Genomic DNA, 18864 nt, shown 5'->3' with positions numbered 1-18864 from the left:
TTGGGAGCACACACCTGCTTACTTGTCACTCTTCATGGATTTACCTTGGCTGTCCTTTGAAGAAACTCATCTGGGAGGAGCCTGGGATCATTGGCCTTGGGTCCATCATCTTGCTTTGTTCTCTGCACACCAGAGACCCCAGCAGCCTTCCCTGCACCAAACACACACAACAGTTATTGCAACACATTTCCATGGCAAATTTGTCTCGGGCCTTTGCTCTATAGTACAATACAATATGCACGTAGTAGACTTATTTGAAAGAAAAATATCTCTCAGGTGTTAGAATTGCCAAGCATGAAGTAATTATTTCTCTGGACTACAACAGACAGCAGATACATGTTCACTTACCGTGCAGATGTGCTGAAAAACAACAAAACTCAAAATAAATCCCAACTTTGAAAGGAGGACTATATCAGTCATAACAGACAAAGTGGTAGAAACAAGTTCTGTTTATTAAATACTAAGGGCTAAGAATTTTGTGGCATTTCTTAGTTGGAGTCATTAACATTACATAAACAGTCCTTTCCTACATACATTCATTTAATATTTAATTTCCTTTAAAAACATTATGCAGGGTTATAAAATGTGTGCTTATCTTTGAAACTGAAATCATATCTACTAAGCTGACCCTCTTAAACTGTGAAAAGCCTTATAGAAGTAATCACTACATATGACCAAGAGCTTCCTTCCCCTGAGATCTCTGGACCAGATGCTGATAATATTAAAATCAAGTGTCAACTAATTTCTAGTTTGAAATTTTCAAATATTCAGGTATGTGAGTTTGGGAGCATCTGCTACAGATCGCTGGCATTTGATGTTTACAAACATCCAAAGTGATCTTTGCCATGGAGAAGGCTGGGACTGGGCTGTTCTTGAGCTGCATCCCTGCTGAGAGCCTCTGGTTACTGCTCTGCCAAAATTTTTGGGATAGAAGCATCCATGTGCTCTTGTCTACTCAAGAGAGATGGCTGGCTTTTTCCATTTGTATGGTAATCACATCCATCTTGAGCACATGTGCTAAAATCAGGCCTAGAGTGTTCAAAAGAAATCTTGCTTTCCTAAAGAGAAACCGTGGCACCGACTGCAAGTTCCAAGGGACGCAGCTGTCACTGCTTCCCTTAGAAGGCACGAGATAAAGCAATGCTTTGCTAAGCCTGTGCTGCAGGAGGCCAGCAGCACTCACCCGTGTGAGAAAGGCTGCAGAAGCTCTGTGGTGACACACAGACCCTGGTCCCCAGATGGGGGCTGTCTGTCCCACAGAGCCCCAGGCTGGCTGCTGGTGACATGAGGGATGGAGCAGTGCCAGTGGCAGGACCAGAGCTCAGGAAGGGGGGCAGTGGGACAGCAGCTTCCCCAAGGCTTTGGCTGTGCCCCACCACCACCAGGGCACGTTCACAGATGGCTGTGTCCCCACAGAGGGACACCGCACTGCCTCCAGGCAATGCTACCCCAGCTTGACAATGAGGCTTTGCTCTAATGACACACTCTGGTTCTCATATGCTGCTAATTATCCTCAGCTTTGCCTTCTGATATGCTCTCCTCTCCCCAGAGATCTTTTTCTAAGTGACTTTACTTTTATTTTATCTTCACTGACTTGCTAGCAATGCTGAGTGGAGAATGAACAGGTATTCAGGGGTTTAAATAAAAATCTACTTTTCTTATAAAAGCCCCAATAATAGAAGCTGCAAAACCATTTCTGATTTACTTCTACTGAAATGAACTCAGACTTGCCAAAACCAGCATTACTACAGGATAAAACCACCCAGAGTTTCATGGTGACAAACAAGGTAGGGGAAAAAATTGCTTGTAAAATTGTAAGCAGTTAAAAAGTGGGGAATACCAAGGTTACCTGATTTGCTTGCCTCCTCTAAGGTTTCTGCCAGCTAAAGGTCATACCAGGCAATCATTTAGCAAAGAATGAAAGCCAGGAGCCATTTTGTTTTCTTATAAATTTTCAAGCGATCAGTTTATGGTGTGTCAATCATAACGACAGCCTGGGCAAAGAACAAAATGATCTGGAACAGAGGAAAACTGGACAGGGCAGAGGACACAGGGAAGTTGGGAGCCTTCCAAAGGCCATGCCTCCAGGCACACCTGCCACAAGCCCAGGGCTTAACTGCAGTGAACCCTCCCCAAGGAACAGCACATACTGGTGGGAAGAGAAACCAGAACTAAACGTGTTTTGGAAAAAGCAAGAGCTGCATTCACTGCTCTCCCAGCGTAGCAGAACAGCAGCAGTGACTCAAGGTTCAGCAGGCAAAAAGGAAAAAAGCAGAGTCCTCACACGCAGAGTCATGTGAGGAACATGTCCTTGTTAGCACTGTCTTTTTTCCACTTATCCTTCCAATGCCCATCTACCCAGAAAGTCACTTAGACATTTCCACTGAAGCACTATTCTCTGGTGAAAAGAAGCCAGCAGGGGTGTCCTGGGGAAGTCACACATGCACACATGCAAAAGCACAGGAGCACCAGGATGCAGCTGTCACAGGAGAACAGCAAATGTGTGGCCAGGCTTTCCTGGGCCTGGGCTGGGGCACTGCCCCCCTTCCTGCTGAAGACAAGCCTCATGTGAACCCAGTACAGGCATCAGAAAGCACCCAAATTCCCACCATGGCAGATGATAGGACTTGCCTTTTCCTTCATGGCCAGCATCAACCAGGGCCCTCTGGCTGGCTGGAAAGTGTCTTCTTCAGTGGTCTCTCCAATTTCAGCACCCCTCCCAAAAAATCCTGGGATTATGAGACTCCAGCAGGCAGAGTCTGGGGGTCTACACTTACTTCATCAACAACAAGCAAAAAGGAAGCTAATCCCAGCCATCTACTTCTTCTTACCCCTCTTTTTTAACCAACTTCAGTATCTTAAATACCATCACACACATTTACTAGGGGCAAATGCTCCTGAAACAAAGGACAGGGAAGAAGAGACATGAGGAACTCTCTATTCCTGGAGCTAAGAGATGTAGACTTCCCTATAGCTTGTAGCTGCTCCTTTTGAAGTCAAAATTCTGTTGATATCAGGGCTACATCTACTGCTCAGGGATCTACAGCAGCAAAGCATCAGCCATGAGGAATCCCCTGACAAAACCTTCAGCTCAGAAGAGACAACTACCCAGACCCAATGCCCACCTGGCTCAATTGTCAAAGTGCTGCACAGGAATCTCAGTCACAGCAGCGATAATCTGCCACCAGAGTATGAAACCTGAATACATCTCTGACAGTCCCTCTCCCTCATTACACATCCTCCTCTCCTTCAGTGGGGCTGAGCACAGAGGGGCTGTGACAGGGCCCCACTAGAGACTGATGGTCTAGAAAAACTCAGCTGGGAGATACAAACATCTCCCACAACAGGGCAGAGGCATGGAGGCAATCCTAAAGGAGGGATAACTTGTGAGAGGAGCAGGATTTTGTGCTGGGAAGGTGGGAAGAAACTCCTTGCAATATGCCAAGCTAAAAATGAATTATTCTGACCCCTTTACTGCAGTGGTTATCCAATGACCATTCAATATTTCCACCCTAGGCAAAGACATGTTTTCTGAGAAAGATTTACTATGTTAGCTTGGGCAGTACTTCATAAGCTTATCTTACAGAGAAAACACACTTCGGCAACCAGGATCCAGTGAAACTGCATTATAATCTCAGTGTTTTCCTTTCAGCGATTATCTGACAAACCAAAACTGTAATAGCCTTACTTAAAAAAAAAAATAGGCACTAGACACAAAAAGCAACTCAAATTAGTTATGTTATTACCAATGAACAGATCCAGGACACTTGGAATTTGCCTCCCTCTGTAAGAGATCCATTTAGGCAGCTTCAATACACACTTAGATTTGCCTGACAGGCATTCCTAGGTCAAACATTACTTTTTTTAAAAGCCCCCCAGATTTCCTTCTACAAATCAATTACCATCACATTAAAAGGTGGCCAAAGTGGACCAAAAATCATCAGACTAGAATTCTAATTCCTTATGACAGATCCAAAATTATTTTCACTAGGTTTGCATTGGTCACTGTGGAAATTTGCAATTCTGTCCAAAAAGAATACAATTAAAGATGCAATATCCACTTGCAAATCAAAATATATCATAGTTTCAGATCTCAAACACAACTTACTGAAAAAAAAAATCTCCCTCCCTGAATGGAAAAAGCCAAGTTTTTTAAGAAAATACTTCAATGTTTGCTACTTCAGCTAGAAAAAAAATGTACTTGAGAAGTAGGGTTACTCTACATGGGAGTATTTAAGAGTCCCATCAGAAAATACTGTTCTTCAGCTCAGTGCTCAGATACCAGCAGAGCTGTAAACCTTCCAGTGGCAAAGCCAACTACTTATTAATGAAGCAACAGCACTCAGATTCTCTGATCTCTGCTTCAAGGCGCAGCCTTCAGGATATTATGTTTTAGTACCAAACACCTGAGTGGTGTAAAACAGACTGATTTATTATAAATATCTCCTGACACTTGTGTCACAGACACAAAGGATGTGTTTTTGCAATTCTGTCTATATCAGCACACAACAGGCACTAGGAAATGATACTCCCTTCAATCCAAAAGTGATACATGCATACCCAGAGATTTGCTCTGGGCTACACTATTCTGCTACAATCTTAATTTTTAGGCATAAAAAGAAGGAAATGTTGCTATTTACAAGAAAGTACAAGGACTCCTCATATTCTGCAATTGATGATTTCTTGGCACAGAACTGTTTTTTTCTTCAGAACACAAACCTACCAAAAGGTAGGGAAGAAGAAAAGTGCAGTTTTACTTGGTACCAGGTACAATCCAAAACTGGTATCTATTTTAAACATCCTGTAAGTAGGATCACCTAGCAAAGTATCACAGAAAAAGCAGGACTTTGTATTTATACCTCCCCACCCAGAGCCTTCCACCTGTGATAGAGGAAAGACAGATATTTCACTGCAACAAGACTTAAGCCAACAGCCTTGGAATTTAACACATGCTGCCTGTCCAAAATCAGCCTAACAGCTCCCATGAGCAATGGAAGAGGGCTCTGCAGTAAGAAGCAAAGCAGTTCCAAACCATGCAGCACTCCTGAGCTGTCTCATTGAGTCTAGTGAACAGGACTAACCTCCTCAGAGATGTTTATTTTTGAATACTCATTTAAGCAAACTCACCCTGCCACAGCTGTTCATGTCTTAGCACCTGAGCACGCACACCTGCCTGCCCAAGGGCACACTGAAGGGAGGACTGGGAGACTCAGATGATTAGCATCAAGATTTTTGGAGATGCACAGGCAGGAAGAGACCCTCAGAGAGGGAGAGGAAAGGCTTAATAACAGATGTGCAGAGCACAGACAAGGATCTGCAATAGCACAGCAAAGGCAATGTGAAGAGGTGAGTACAGCTGGCTTCCTCAGACATGCAAGGCAGCCAAGCATGTAATTATTTACTTATATTTAGCCACCTCCACAAGGAGGGATGGAGGAGATGGCAGAAAAATGAGACAAGAGTGTCACTTTTCCTTAGAACCCTCCAAGTCTGATGCACAGCAAAGACCAACATAATTTTGGGAAGCTGCCTTCTAGCCCAGCAGATAGATCACAGAAACACTGCTACAACCACAGCACGGCTGCACAGACCTCCTGGCCCTCCCATGTCCTTGAGGAGCAGTCAGTCAGCAGAGGGGTTGGAAGCCTTATGGCAACAGAATTAAACCTACAAAAATTCAGGGGGTGCTGCAGCCTACAGAAATACAGTTCATTTACACTGATAACAAGCAAAATTAAAATGTTACAAAAAGAATTCCATTGAGTATTTTGCCTATTTACTTAATGTTCTTCCTTCCTGCAGGTGCATTTGTTCCTCAAGTCTGTGTGCCCAATATTACTAGTTCATGGAAAATATGTTAGCTGAATGAATCCTAATCTGCTTCATCCTGGAAATCTTGCTGTAACAATGACCATACTCTGTTTATCTCCACACCCACCATTCACTCTCAGTATCATGCCCTCTCATTCACTTGACCTAAACATGTAACTCAAAGGAGAAACATAGGTGAACTCAGGAACACATGGTAATATGCTGAACTTAATCTAATTCCTGTTACCTAATTGCCTAAGTAATTTATTTTTTCCAGTACTTAAAAAGTTATTTAGGGGTCAAGATAACTTGCTAGGGAAGAACAGTGTAAGGAACTTTCCCAACATTAACTTCCATTGCAAGGCTTCAGCTCTACAACAGAAGAATAACTGGAGCTTTTTCAGCCCATAGCACTTAATCAATGCAACCATAAAGCCCAATTTGTTCAATACCAGTAGAACACTTCTCCTCAATTGCTATACTGTTTATTCTGCTAGAAATGTATGCTGTCATTTAAGAAAAGTTATAGCAACAACCAGAAGAGCTACATCCAGAGAGCCATAAACATGAACTTAGGATAAGCTAATACAGAGCTGTCTCGAGCAGCTGAAACTGCTCCAGCTTCTCTGCTGGCTTTCCAGGCTTCAGCAGAGTGAAACTGATCCGATTTTTGACAGTTCCACCTCAAGGATTTCTATTAAAAGCCATGTAACTGAGAAGATTTCCTGGTGAGCTTTCACTCTGCTGTGGCCTAGAAATTTTAAGAGCTATGCAGTGGAGATGATCCATCTCCAGAAGGCTGCAGGCTAGGAAAGAACAGTGAAGCTCCTTAAAAGCACTCAGAGTGAACAGAGCCTCTGCAGAGGAGGGAGAAGAACACTTGTTCCTTCCAGCAGCCAGTGAGGTTGGGGGACTCCAAATATGCCAGACTTCATGGCTGCTAAACTGAAAGGGTGAGCCTGAGCAGAGCAGAGCTTCAGCACGTAATCCAGATTTTTGTCACCATAATTTCATTTACCAGACCTGGCCAAGGAGAGAAACAGCAGTAACTCTCTGAACTCTGCCTGGGCCAATAGGAGACATTGGTAACTGCAGGACCCCAGGTGGCAGAAGAAGGCACAAAAGGCAAGTAGGTACCTTGTCAGGTTAAATGGAGAGAGAGAGGACACAAAAGCATGAGAGGGGACATGGAAGTGCATGAGAAGTGCAGAAGTGCAAAACAGAGACTAAACTCTGCATTATAAATACGTTTTTCTATTTTGCTAGAAAGATCCAAAAACCCTTCTAAGCACTAACCCTAGAACATCATCTGGAGAAAAGAAAGGCTTGATGCCATTATTACACAACCATACAGTGAACTTACCAAACACCATCATTTCAGTTAAGCAATACTGAAATACTCAAAATACAGCCTCCAGTCAGCAGCAGTACAGGGGACACCAAGTGGACACCAAGTAATTTTAGGTTATCATTTCTGATCTTATCAGGACTACTAGAGACTGACAGTCACATTTGATTTGGTAAAGATTGACCTCTCCACCTGCAGAATGCTGGACAGGGAGACATGAGCAAATTCTGCAGCAGCTTCCAAATTCTGTTGACCCCCCTACCCATTATCCATTGGTTACTCAGTTCATGTGAGCCTGCTCTGCCTGTAAATGAGCTATTTCTGTACAAACTTCATTACGTCAAGGCAATGAGGAAGCTTCAGACATTCACATATCCAAGCCCTGATTTGCAGTAGGGTAGGTGTAAGTGGAAATCCTGAACAAACACAACTCTCTGATTGCCGCCAGGGCAGCCAGTCCACCAGCTTGATGACTTCCACCCCCGTGGGAAGCAGGATATTTTGTGTATCTGGTGGAGTAAGATCTCCCGTGAGAAGAGTTGAAAAAAGCTGAGCAAACGAGTTTGACAAGGATAGCTTCTGGCATAGTGACACTGCTTTACAAACTTTTATTTGAATATCATTTCGCTAAAGAAGGGCTGAGGCACTTTTATGAGAACAGCTGCCATTCTCATGAGTGCAAGTAGCTGCTACTGGTCAATTTCTGATGTTTCTTTATCAGAGAAATCTGATTCCAATATTTAACAAGAGACAGCTCACATTTGTAGGAAACTCAAATGACTCACAGTCTGTGTAGGGATACAGTATCATAAACTATTCTGTACAGAACATTTTGCACTTTTCCCAGGTTGGGAGATACAGAGTTTCCAATTTTTATTACATATTGAAATGGAATATAAAGAAAATCCTTTCACTGCAGTGAAAAGTCACAGAAGTAATATATTCTAGGTCAGCAGTAAGTGATAAAAGTTACATGACCTCCTTTGCAGTGGTCAATGTGAATGAGGATTAAGAATTACAGACCTGACAAAGGTTATTTTGACTGGTAAATGAGTTCTGTGGACAGTAGTAACACATGGTAACCTGAGGTCTCAGGGTACAACACAGAGGACTTGCATGTCAGTACCAAAGCACTACAGGGAATTAATTTTTTTCTGTGTACACACTGGTGATTCAGATACTGCCAGGATGCTATTGCCTTGTTCTCTTGCCACATTTCAGTAGGGAACAGAAATCCCAAAAAGGGTTTGAAGGACACTACTAAGGAAGCTGAGAAACTTTATTCAGGGTGCTCATTCTTACTGTCTTTTTAAGGGAAAAAAAAGCAAAAAGTTTGTTCAGCATATAGATATCAACACTTTGGAAATACATCTGAAAATGCAAGAGAAAAAGATATTTTCAACTTTGCAAGACCAAATACCAACATTAACATTGAGGCAATTTAACTGTGAAACAGGACAGTATTGGTCTTTGTGTAGAACCAGGTGCTGGAGAGGAGAATGGCTGTCACTTCCTCAACTAAGGACTTTTTGAAGATGATCTTTAACCCCAACTCTTTGCAAGAAAAGTCCAGATAAGCAGAACAAACTCATTTGACCAGGACATCTTCTGGCAGAGCGAAACCAATTATGAATTTCTATTTAAATATCCTTGAGCATAGCAAGACTGACTCACTTTTATGAGCACAAGAAAGTACATGGGCTGAGAATGAGGCTGAATGCAACGGTCTCTTCACTTCCATGGACTTCCCTCTTGCTTATCCCATCCCTTCTGGGGACTCAGGAATAGAAAGGGAGGAAGCACAGCTCTCATAACAGCAGCACTTAGTGAAGTCAGATTCAACATCTGAGTCTAAGGCTGCAGACTTGTGCATAATAACAATTTCTACCAGCTTGCCCTAAGCCCCACAGAGGCACAGGAAATCCAAGGTACAATGACTTCAGGGAAATTCAGTCCCTCAAATCTAGGCCATAATCAGTGTACACAATGTTTCACGCTTCAGAGCTTCTGACAGCGAGGGCCAACCCCAAAATTCTTTGCCCCAGCGTGTAACTGGAGATGGAGAGGGTGACTGTGCTCTGAAGAGGAACAGAGCCGTGAGAAGGGACAGGAGACAGGCCAAGGAAGAAAAAACATCAAAACAGTCTGCGCTCCCAGAGTGCTCTTATTCGAATGACACGTCTACTTTTATTCTTCATGGTTCATTCTGACCATGGGCATCAGAACAGATGAGCCAGCAGAGACATTGTGCAATCCTACTCCTGCATCGGGAAGGACAAAAGACATCTTGCAATTGAGAGCAGAAAACTGCAGGGCTTGTGTTCGTGAACAAAGATTTGAGCACAGCGTCAACCTTGCTCTGGGTTTTTTGCCCAGAATAAGTAAAATGTCCTTTAGATTCCATTACAGTAGTTATGAATATTTTTCACCTCCAAAAATCTTGTGGGTTTTTTATTTAGTTTGAATTTTGGGTAGGTCTTATATATATGGATCTTTTTATAAATATACACATACACACACATGTGTGTAAGCAAATACATACCATAAGTGCACATGAGAACATGACAGACTGTTTCTTGATTTTGTTTCATTAATATATTATCTTTGATAGAATCTTTGGCCAGTTTGAAACCTTCCAAAAACCCTTCCAAAAAAGGAAGAAAGCCCATCACAAGTGTTCATTTAAGACTTGTGCTGGCCACAGAAAATTCCTCCTGCTCCCTTCCATGCATAAGGCCATGCAACGGGACTGTGCGATAAGCCCTGCAAATCAATGCTCCCAGGGAAGAAGGAAGTGAAGCACTGAGTTTGGTGGGCCAGGAAGAAATCCCCCTGTGAATCCCAACTTCCATCCTGCCTTACAGCAGTAGGTGATTCCAGCAGAAGGGCTGTGACATGAAAGAAAAGGCTCACATGCAGGAAGTGCAGCAGCAGCAGCAGCCAAGCCGCTCTCCCAGGAGAGGCCCAAGGGCACCTGCATCCACCACAGCCCAACCCTGCAGTGCTCTCCACCTCCAACACCAGCACCACCTTCCAGTGCATGGCCTTAGGAAGTCCAACTGATTTTACCCTCTGAGGTTCAGTTCTACCTTGAAAAAGTGTATTTTTAGTGCTTTTTAAAAAGCTTTTTGAGCCACACCTGTGGAAGCTGAATTTGCCAGGATTTTTTCTTTTCTTTCATGACAGTTATCAGTGATGCTAGAATAACTATAGCTGTTTTCCAGGCAAGACTGAAAATCTGGATAAGTGATGATATGAGAAACTGTATGAAGGACAGGAAACAAGCCAAAGCAATCATCAACTACTCAAAAACACCTTCAGAAAAATCAGCATCGTAAACTTTATATGTATAAAAAAGGGATGGTATTAAAATGCAGAGAAAGAAGAAAGTAGGGAAAACTCCATATGGGTTATATGGCCAAAGAAGCTGAAGTAAATATTAAAAGAGGTGATAGCAAAATACAAATTCAGCAGAAATCTAACTGGCACATCCACACCAGCCACAAAGCTTGTTAAGCATCAACATGGAAAGACCTTGAAAACAAAAGAAAACAGTTGGCTTAGGCAACTGCAGTGGAAAAGCTGGATTTCAACTGTGCAGACAATAAGCTGATCTCAGATTTGTCCCACAAATATTCTCCAAAGACAAAATCAAATGGCAAAACTCTCTCAGATGGCACAATTTTGAGAGATGATTTGAGAGCTTCCAACACAGGTCACTCCAGAGCATCTCGAGGAACCATGATGCACCAAAAAAAAAAATAACTCTCATCAACTCTTTAAACTAAAGAACAATCACACAACTAATGTAAAATATTGGCTCAAGCCTGTATTTATTTTAGATGCTGGTATCAAACTAGAATGTACTTCTACAATGTTTAATTTGGCACTGCTGTCAGAAGCAACAAAGATGCAACAGACACAACATGTGACTCAGGAGAATTGTTGAGTCAAAGCTGCCCAGTAGTGTGCAGCTGCAATAGACTGCAAAACAGCTGGTGTTAAAAACCACCTGTGTACAACATCCACAGACAAGATGAGTAACTCCCAAATCAACTTGTATTCTGGAAAGGAATGGAACAAGACATGAGTTGGTTCATGTGCCTTGGCAGGAACTCAACAATGGAGATACCCAGAAGGAAACAGCATCACAAACTGGTAAGGTGGCAGGTCCACTCATGAGGTGAAACCAATGCTTTGTCATAAAAACTACAACACTTCCATTCAAATGTTATTTCCTGTTTTATTGACAGATGGGTGTGAAAAATGGAAGTCTACCAATAGTACAGGCAGGGGTCTGCGCATCTTCAAATATCTCAGGAAAACACGAGGTATTAAATGGGACAGCTTTATAACCACCACCAAGATTTGTCAGAGTCCAACAACTTACTTGGTTCTGAGTTACTGCCACCTCTTCTGGACAACTGGGGCAAGCAAAAGGAAGACACCAGAATATCTGCCCTGGCAAACCTTACACGGCACGTTAAATGTGCCAATTGTGAGAATCCTTTCAACACGCAGCTCTTCAGGAAGGGATTTAATACTAGAAAGGACATGCAAAGCGCTGCATAAGCGTTAGTTTTGGGACAGGGGAGCCTATTTTATTTTGCCCTAAGCAACACTTGATGGTTTGGATGGAATTCAGATTCAGAATAAAATAGGTTTGCCTTCAAAACAGATCGCATAATTGGCTTTAGGTTTTAGCGCAATTTTCTTTTTAAACAGACCAAATCTTTAAGTTGCTCATAACTCAACTGTTTGAAAACAGCAACAAACTTAACTGCCCCCAAGGAAATATATTCTTATCCCCAAACTGAGACTGAGATTGGCCAGCCAAGCTGCAAGGAAGGAAACCACTACAGCAGCATCTTGAATTGAACAGCTACCAGCAGTCCCCAGACAGCCCCGAGAATTGCAAACTAAAGGTGTGACTTCTGTTTCGCAGATTTACTTTGCATCAATCAAAGCTACATAAACTCCAGCCATTAATATCCATTCAAAACCATGAAGACAGTTCAGCAGAAAGGGACAGAAGTGATAAGGCATTAAGCTTTTATGCCTGTATTTTATATCTTGCAGCAAAGTGAGGCAACCAAGTAACACTTCAATGGTTTGCTCAAATAAAGGCCTAAAATCAGCAACTTGATCTACTCACCCTTTTCACCAGTATCCAGGGAAATTTTCTTAATGTCATCAGTCAACATATCCTGCAAGTGGTCTTGTCCATGCTCTGCATCATTATCATCAAATTGAGCTTCTATAATGACATCCGGACTTTGAGCATCGCCTTTCGCTGTCTCTTGTGGAACGCAAGTCCCCAGCATGTCCTCAGGGACGTCTGATTCATGTGTGACTTCTGTTTCTTTGTCACTACCATCTGGCTTTATTACCTGAAGGAACAGGGGATTAAAAAAACAGAGGCAAGCTAAATCACTGGACTGAAGAAAGAAAACATTATCTTTCCTTTTTCATTTGCATCCCCAAGGAGCTGACAATGAATTGTGGGTGGCTGGTGGCGCACTGCAATTGCCGTGTAATTAGCCACAGATATTGCACAATCAAAAGAGGTACCTCAGTAGGATAAAGAGTGGAACGGCAGAGCTTTTGCAATACCTCAACTGTGACAATAATGTATCCAAAGTGTATCTAGAGCATAACCATACAGTTCCTGCCAAGCCTCTAATCAGCTCTGCAGAAGTTAGGAGTAAACACAGGCAGGGAGGAGGATACACTACAATTTAATAGGTTGCCTAGACCATTGTTCACCAAGATACACTCATCATCCTGGGATGTCCCAAAACTTAAGCAGTTCCAGTGAATGCTGGGATCATGTCAAAGCTCCTCCACGCAATTAGGAACAGACTGAAAAAGCAGAGATTAGAGAACATGGTGCCCTGTGACCTGTGGAAGAACTGGACTGTGGCAGCTTGGTAATGCACCAAGCTTTATATTTGTTTTAGGCTGTGTTTTTATGGTTAAAGGCACTCAGTTATTACCATTACTTACACAAATTTCCAAATCAAATTACTGAAGAAGAGCCCAGCTACCAGTGAAGCAGACAGCAGGCCTTGATGGCATCCCTCATTGCATGTGACAGGGGCAGAAACTGCTCCAGCTCAGAACATAACGCCCAAAGTGGCTGACACCTTGGACACACAAGGCTTTACCAGCATCCTTCATGCAACCAACAGCGAGCTGCAAACACCTACGCAGCTGGAGAACCTAGATCCAGGTTTCAGTTTCCAAAATGTTTATGTTTCACTCAAGCTATGGTACTTCAGAGTGAGATGAAAATCAGTACAGAATAAGAAATAACCTGCTAAATATTACAATCACAAAGACACTGTGTGACTCCATAACAGTGCCCTCCCGGTGACTGAGCTCCCCTCCAGCTGGTGCTGGTGTTTGCCAGGCACAAAATTCCCCAGAGCTCCTCCAAGGTCCCCAGTCCTCATCATCAAAGCCAGCACATGACAGCAGCAACTCATGCCACCAGCAAGGCAAGTGAAGGGCCCTTTAAATGCAATAAAACAAGAGAAACAACTTTTTGGTAACACACTTTATATGATTTATATATTTGCTAGAAATAAGCATAAATAACTTCAACAGGTGCTACCTGAAGGCAACTGTTCCAAGTAAGAAAATAGAAGTCAAAAAAAACTCCACAGATTATTCTTTAGTAACTAAAAAGCAAATAAATCAAAATCAGACTTGTACAGGGAATACTTTTACAGCTTTACATACAAAGAGCTAAAGTCATGCTTTCAAACAGTATCCATTTCTTTGTAAGCTTTTCACAATACATAACAGAAATAAAATCAATTTTAAAATGGGGCTGAATTCAAGTCTTTAAAAATAAAAAACTCAAATGACATTGCTTCGAACTCTTGTTACCTTTTGTGACTCTTCTTTCCATCTTTATTTTCAGTTTTTAACATGTATATAATCTGTTACCATAGCAGATTTTGACTCAAACATTAAATTGTGACAAAAAAAGGGAAAAAGTTTGGCAGAAGGTGGGAAAAGGGCTGATTATTAAAGCTGGCTACATTTGGTACATAAAATACTGACACACAATGGTCTGGGCAAGAACAGTCTATTAGATTAGAGAACTGACAAGGCTCCACACGCTATGACTCTGCCAGTGTACCTATCCAAAAAGAAAACCAGTGTCAACAGTAATGTTTGGACCCTACCATGGTCAGATGTGGATCTCTTCAGCTCTTAAATTTCAATTGCACCAGATGTGTGCAAGTGTGCAACTGCAGCAGGAGTTCATTTCCTTCAACCCCTTCAAGTTTTGCCTGCATTTTTTTCTCTCCTAGTCTCTCTTTGGAGAGTGTGAGATCTGCCTTGGGTCCTAAATTAGTATGTTTTCTATATGTAAAGCAGCAAATAACATCAAACAGATCTTAGGAAAGGAAACAGTTCTCTAAAATGTGGCACTGGAGGGGCTACGCTTGAAGAGTTTATGTGGTTATTAAAGAAGGCAGCAGATACAGATTTCATTTTAAATGCTCGGTGCTAAAATTGCTGTGCTTCCCCCAAGCTAGAGGACACACACTGCTGCCACCAGCAGCACCATGATACCCCAGCTATGACTGCCTAAATCCCCAGTCACACATTTCCTTATGGATTTTCAAAAGTATTTTTCATTAAAGTTTTCCAGAGTCCAAAAAACCATAACCTCCACACACAGTAGATCAGCAAAATGTCCAGATGCTGGCAAGCCTGAGTGATAGGATTTGTTTTCTTTTTATGGCCAAGACAGATCATTAAGGCTGACCTCATACATAACAGAGCAGAGAACTTCACCCAAAATTTCTCATATCACACCAAAAATTTAGAGAAGCTGTACATCAGAAGACTGGAAAGCTGCATAAGACTCTACAAAATCAGAATATTAGTGGATACAATTACTCCTTTAAGATGATCAGAGCTGTTGGCCAGCATGAGCTCATCACACAAATTCCAAAGAGCAGGATCCTTCTGTCTATGAGCAGCAGAAAATCCAACCATGGCATATTAAGTATTTCTTACAAGTGGCATCTCAGATTCAAGAATCTGATGATATTGCATTCTCCTGTTTCCTTTAACATTATTGCAGCTTATCCATGGCATAATGCACACAGCTAGAACAGGTCAGTTCTGACCAGAGACACAGAATAAAGCAAATACACAATTGGCCCAGTCTATCCTGTGGTCATATGTGCAGTACAGAGTCCCGTTCCCTGGCAATGCAGCCGACCCTGCATGGACCTAGAAAAATGGGATTCCCCCTTGTTACATATGCATGATATGTATGACACACAAACACCATTAAAGCCCCTTAAAAGACCTTAACTTCCTGATCTGAGAAGCAAAATGTCAACCTTAGTTGTTATTTTTACATGCTCTTCAAGAATAATTTAAAACAAGTTTTAATAAACATTTTGATGAAAGCCAATTGTTTGTTTAAATGCCTGATCCTGAAGACAGTGCCCAAGTATGCTTTCTTCCAGCTTAAAACAAACATCCCTGAACAAGCATCAAGTAGAAACTTGATGCCCCACTGGTGACTGGTTTAGATTGTAAAGCCATAGCTGACAGAACACAAGATATTTGAATCAAAGTTCCATTTCAACCATAAGTATAATAAAAACCAGCTAGTGGGCAAAACCACCCTGGCATGGGCCTGTACAATCTGGACAGCAGAGCACCCAGCCCAGTCCTGAAGTAGCAATTGAATGACCAGTTGTCCTTACGCAGGAGGAATTTGTTCCAACAGAAAACTGAACTGAGAATCTGTGCATCTGAAAGCAGAGGAGTTGCCTCCTGTGCTACAGAAGAAAAGGCCTCTTCTGCCAGAACCAATCTCATCTCTGTCCTGTTAGATGCCAGCTTTTCACAGACTTCCCACCTAAACCTCTTCACAACGACAAAGTCCAGGCCTGGTTACTCTCAGATCAAGTACAGAGTTTTTGCTGCTGCCTCCTCAATGTCTGTAAACTGAAACAGCTGAACATGACCAGTGATTTTCAATAATCTTTGAGCTATTAACCCCAGGCTCTTTCCAATAAATGTACCAAGCCCCCGAAGTGTTTAAGCCTGACACTAATAGGTTTGAATTTTGTTCTTATTCACCTCTGATCCTTACAAGCAATCCATGAATCCTCATAGGATTCCTCATGACTGCTGGATGACTGCTGGACTAGACACAGCTGGATGAATGCACCTTGCATGGCTAAAAACCTTCCATGTAGGGTCACTGCTTTCAATGGACCCTTGTGCAAAGAGACCTCCTTTGCTGAAAGCACCTGGCAGGTAAGGAAGCAGAATTATCTTCACTACAGCCAGTTTGGCTGTAGTGACACAGATTCAATAAAAATCAAATTCTTCATCTCACTCAAAAAGCTGGTATTAAAAAGAGCATTTCCAGAAGGATACTGAGGCAGAATGGAGATTGTATTTCTACATAAATCAGTCAAAACCCTGTAAAGTGACTTCTAATGAGTACTGAAACTCAGAATGTGTAACTTGCCCAAAAGATTTTAGAAGTGACAAGCTATTAATGGTAACTCTCTTCACTAGGGAAGACAGACAAAGAGGCTCCTCATGTTTGTACAGAAAGGTGCAGTCAATTCATCAGTGAGTGGGAGCTGAAGAAAGTTCACAGCACACAAAGAACTCACATCAGACATGAAGGACTGAATAGGGGAACAGTTAGAAGAGAAATAAGGAGTTAGCCCAAGTCCACCTTGGCTTGCAAACCAAGGTAAAATGCCTTTCTTCTGAAAAATACTTTGATCAAACAGAAGTTCTGCTTTACTCAAATGCAGTCAGTATGCTCAATACTGGGTAGGGAGACAAAGTTTAGGTCAGAGATGCTGATCCTCTCTGCAGTTGAACCTTAGTTAAGCAACAAGTCTCAGAACCAGGTTAAAAGCAGCTATTTCAAAAGGAGGACAGCTGAAAACAGGGGCTTTGGACCAAATTACCATCCCCTCATTAAAAGGGCCGTTGCTACCACAACACTGATACAAACACCACATTTCATACCAGGGTTGTGAACACCTGCATCTATTCCTCTCCCAGCTTCTGCCATATGAAACAGTCTCCACTTAAAAGCTGGTTCCCTAATGTTCCCTCACAAGGAGTGGGAACAGAGCCTGGCTAACACAAGGATACTGTCACAGCTCCTACACAGACACCAGAGCCAAGCTACCATAAATACTGTGAGGAAGAGCTTTGATTTTTCTGAAAAGAATAACCAAACAAAGGCGGCCTCACTCTAGCTCCTTCTTGGACAAAGAAAGGATGGCACTTACAAGGAAAGAAACACCTGTCCTTCTTTTCATAATCCCACATACACCAAACAGTACTGGGAAGACAACAACTCAGTAAAAGTGACTAGTCTCAGAAGGAGCAATTATGGCATTACTTTTAAAATAACAATAATGTTATGCTGAGGAGGTTTGTTGAGGTTTGAGATTGGATTTTTTTCATTACAATCATTTAATTCTAAATCACTGGAAACACTTGCTAACAGCCCCCAGGATAGCTATTTTATATTAACAGCACATTATACTTTACATTTCAGACATCACATTGGATGCAATAATCATACAAACATCCATATTAAAATCTCTCCCTCTTGCATAGGAAAAGACTACTTGTTCCTCCCCGATGGACTCTGTTGTTCCCAGATGTCACACACAGTTTTGTCACAGCAGTCACTACAACACCATCCTGCTTGAGGATTCAAAGGGTAAACGACCTGAGTACACAAAGGCTTCTTGGAAACAGTGACTTTTCAGAATCTGCTCTGACTTGTACCCACTGCAGCAGATGAGAAGTGGGAAGGAAACAAATGAAATCTAAGGCTTGTGTTTTGAAAACAAAATATTGAGACAGATCTTCAGTATGGCCATCGAACCTGCTGAGACCCCAAAGCCATCCTGCCTGCCCTTCCCAGAATCCTGCAACTCCTCTGCTCAGACTAACCTGCAAAGTGAGTTTTTACTGTAGTGTTAATTCAAATAAACAAGCTGAACATCCATATTTAGTCCAACCTGAGCAGATAGCCCTACATCCAGGCTTGTCAAGCAGCTGCATAAAAAACAGAATTAACTGTAGAAAAAACCCTCATACCTCAAAAGAGCCACCTCAACTCACTACTTCTTTCTGCTTCTACCAATAAACCTCATTCCTGAGCTGTTCACTCATCTCTCTGTGCTTCAGGCTGTACCAAAGCAATCCAGGTTACAGCGAGTTCCCTCCAAGTCCATCTGAAATCCTTCCCCAACCATCTTGCACAAATAACCAGAAAAACAAGTGGAAAAGCATCAACAAGGAAAATTCTCAAGATTGACCTTTCCGAATCCTAAAGCCAAAACAAGAACTGTCTCCTCACCATGTATTTCCACTCCCTATCTGGTCTCTGACCTGTCATTTGCCTCTGAAAGCTCCCCATTCCCATTCCCTGGCCCTCATCCCACACCTACACTCTGCCTCCACATATGTTTATCTACACCTCATTATCACTGACCAGGAGACAGTTGCCTCTGCCTCTCCCTCTGTCTCTCCTCAAGTCTACTCTTGCCTTCACCCCCTTCCTGCCACTTCTCCGTGCTCTCCCTGGACCCATCTCGCCCAAGTCTGGCTCTTGCCCCGGGATCAGGACCGTGTTGCCTCAGGTCCATTTCATCTGGTTCTCCTAACAGATA

The 18864-nt window shown here is 42.4% G+C and overlaps 1 protein-coding gene across 3 annotated transcripts in view; it reads right to left on the bottom strand.

Moving 5' to 3' along the window:
- The window catches only part of DIS3L2 (DIS3 like 3'-5' exoribonuclease 2), a 179644-nt gene that overhangs the window by 109856 nt on the left and 50924 nt on the right, over positions 1 to 18864 (bottom strand). For all 3 annotated transcript variants that reach the window (XM_074547292.1, XM_074547291.1, XM_074547293.1), the window contains exons 7-8: positions 12315 to 12549; positions 45 to 151 (exon numbers count right to left, since the gene is read on the bottom strand). In XM_074547292.1, coding sequence (XP_074403393.1) covers positions 45 to 151; positions 12315 to 12549 — 342 coding nt within the window. The remainder of the gene's footprint in view (positions 1 to 44; positions 152 to 12314; positions 12550 to 18864) is intronic.

This window comes from Zonotrichia albicollis, chromosome 9, assembly GCF_047830755.1.
Source record: "Zonotrichia albicollis isolate bZonAlb1 chromosome 9, bZonAlb1.hap1, whole genome shotgun sequence".
NCBI classification, from domain to species: domain Eukaryota; kingdom Metazoa; phylum Chordata; class Aves; order Passeriformes; family Passerellidae; genus Zonotrichia; species Zonotrichia albicollis.
This window is presented reverse-complemented; position numbering and strand designations above follow the sequence as displayed.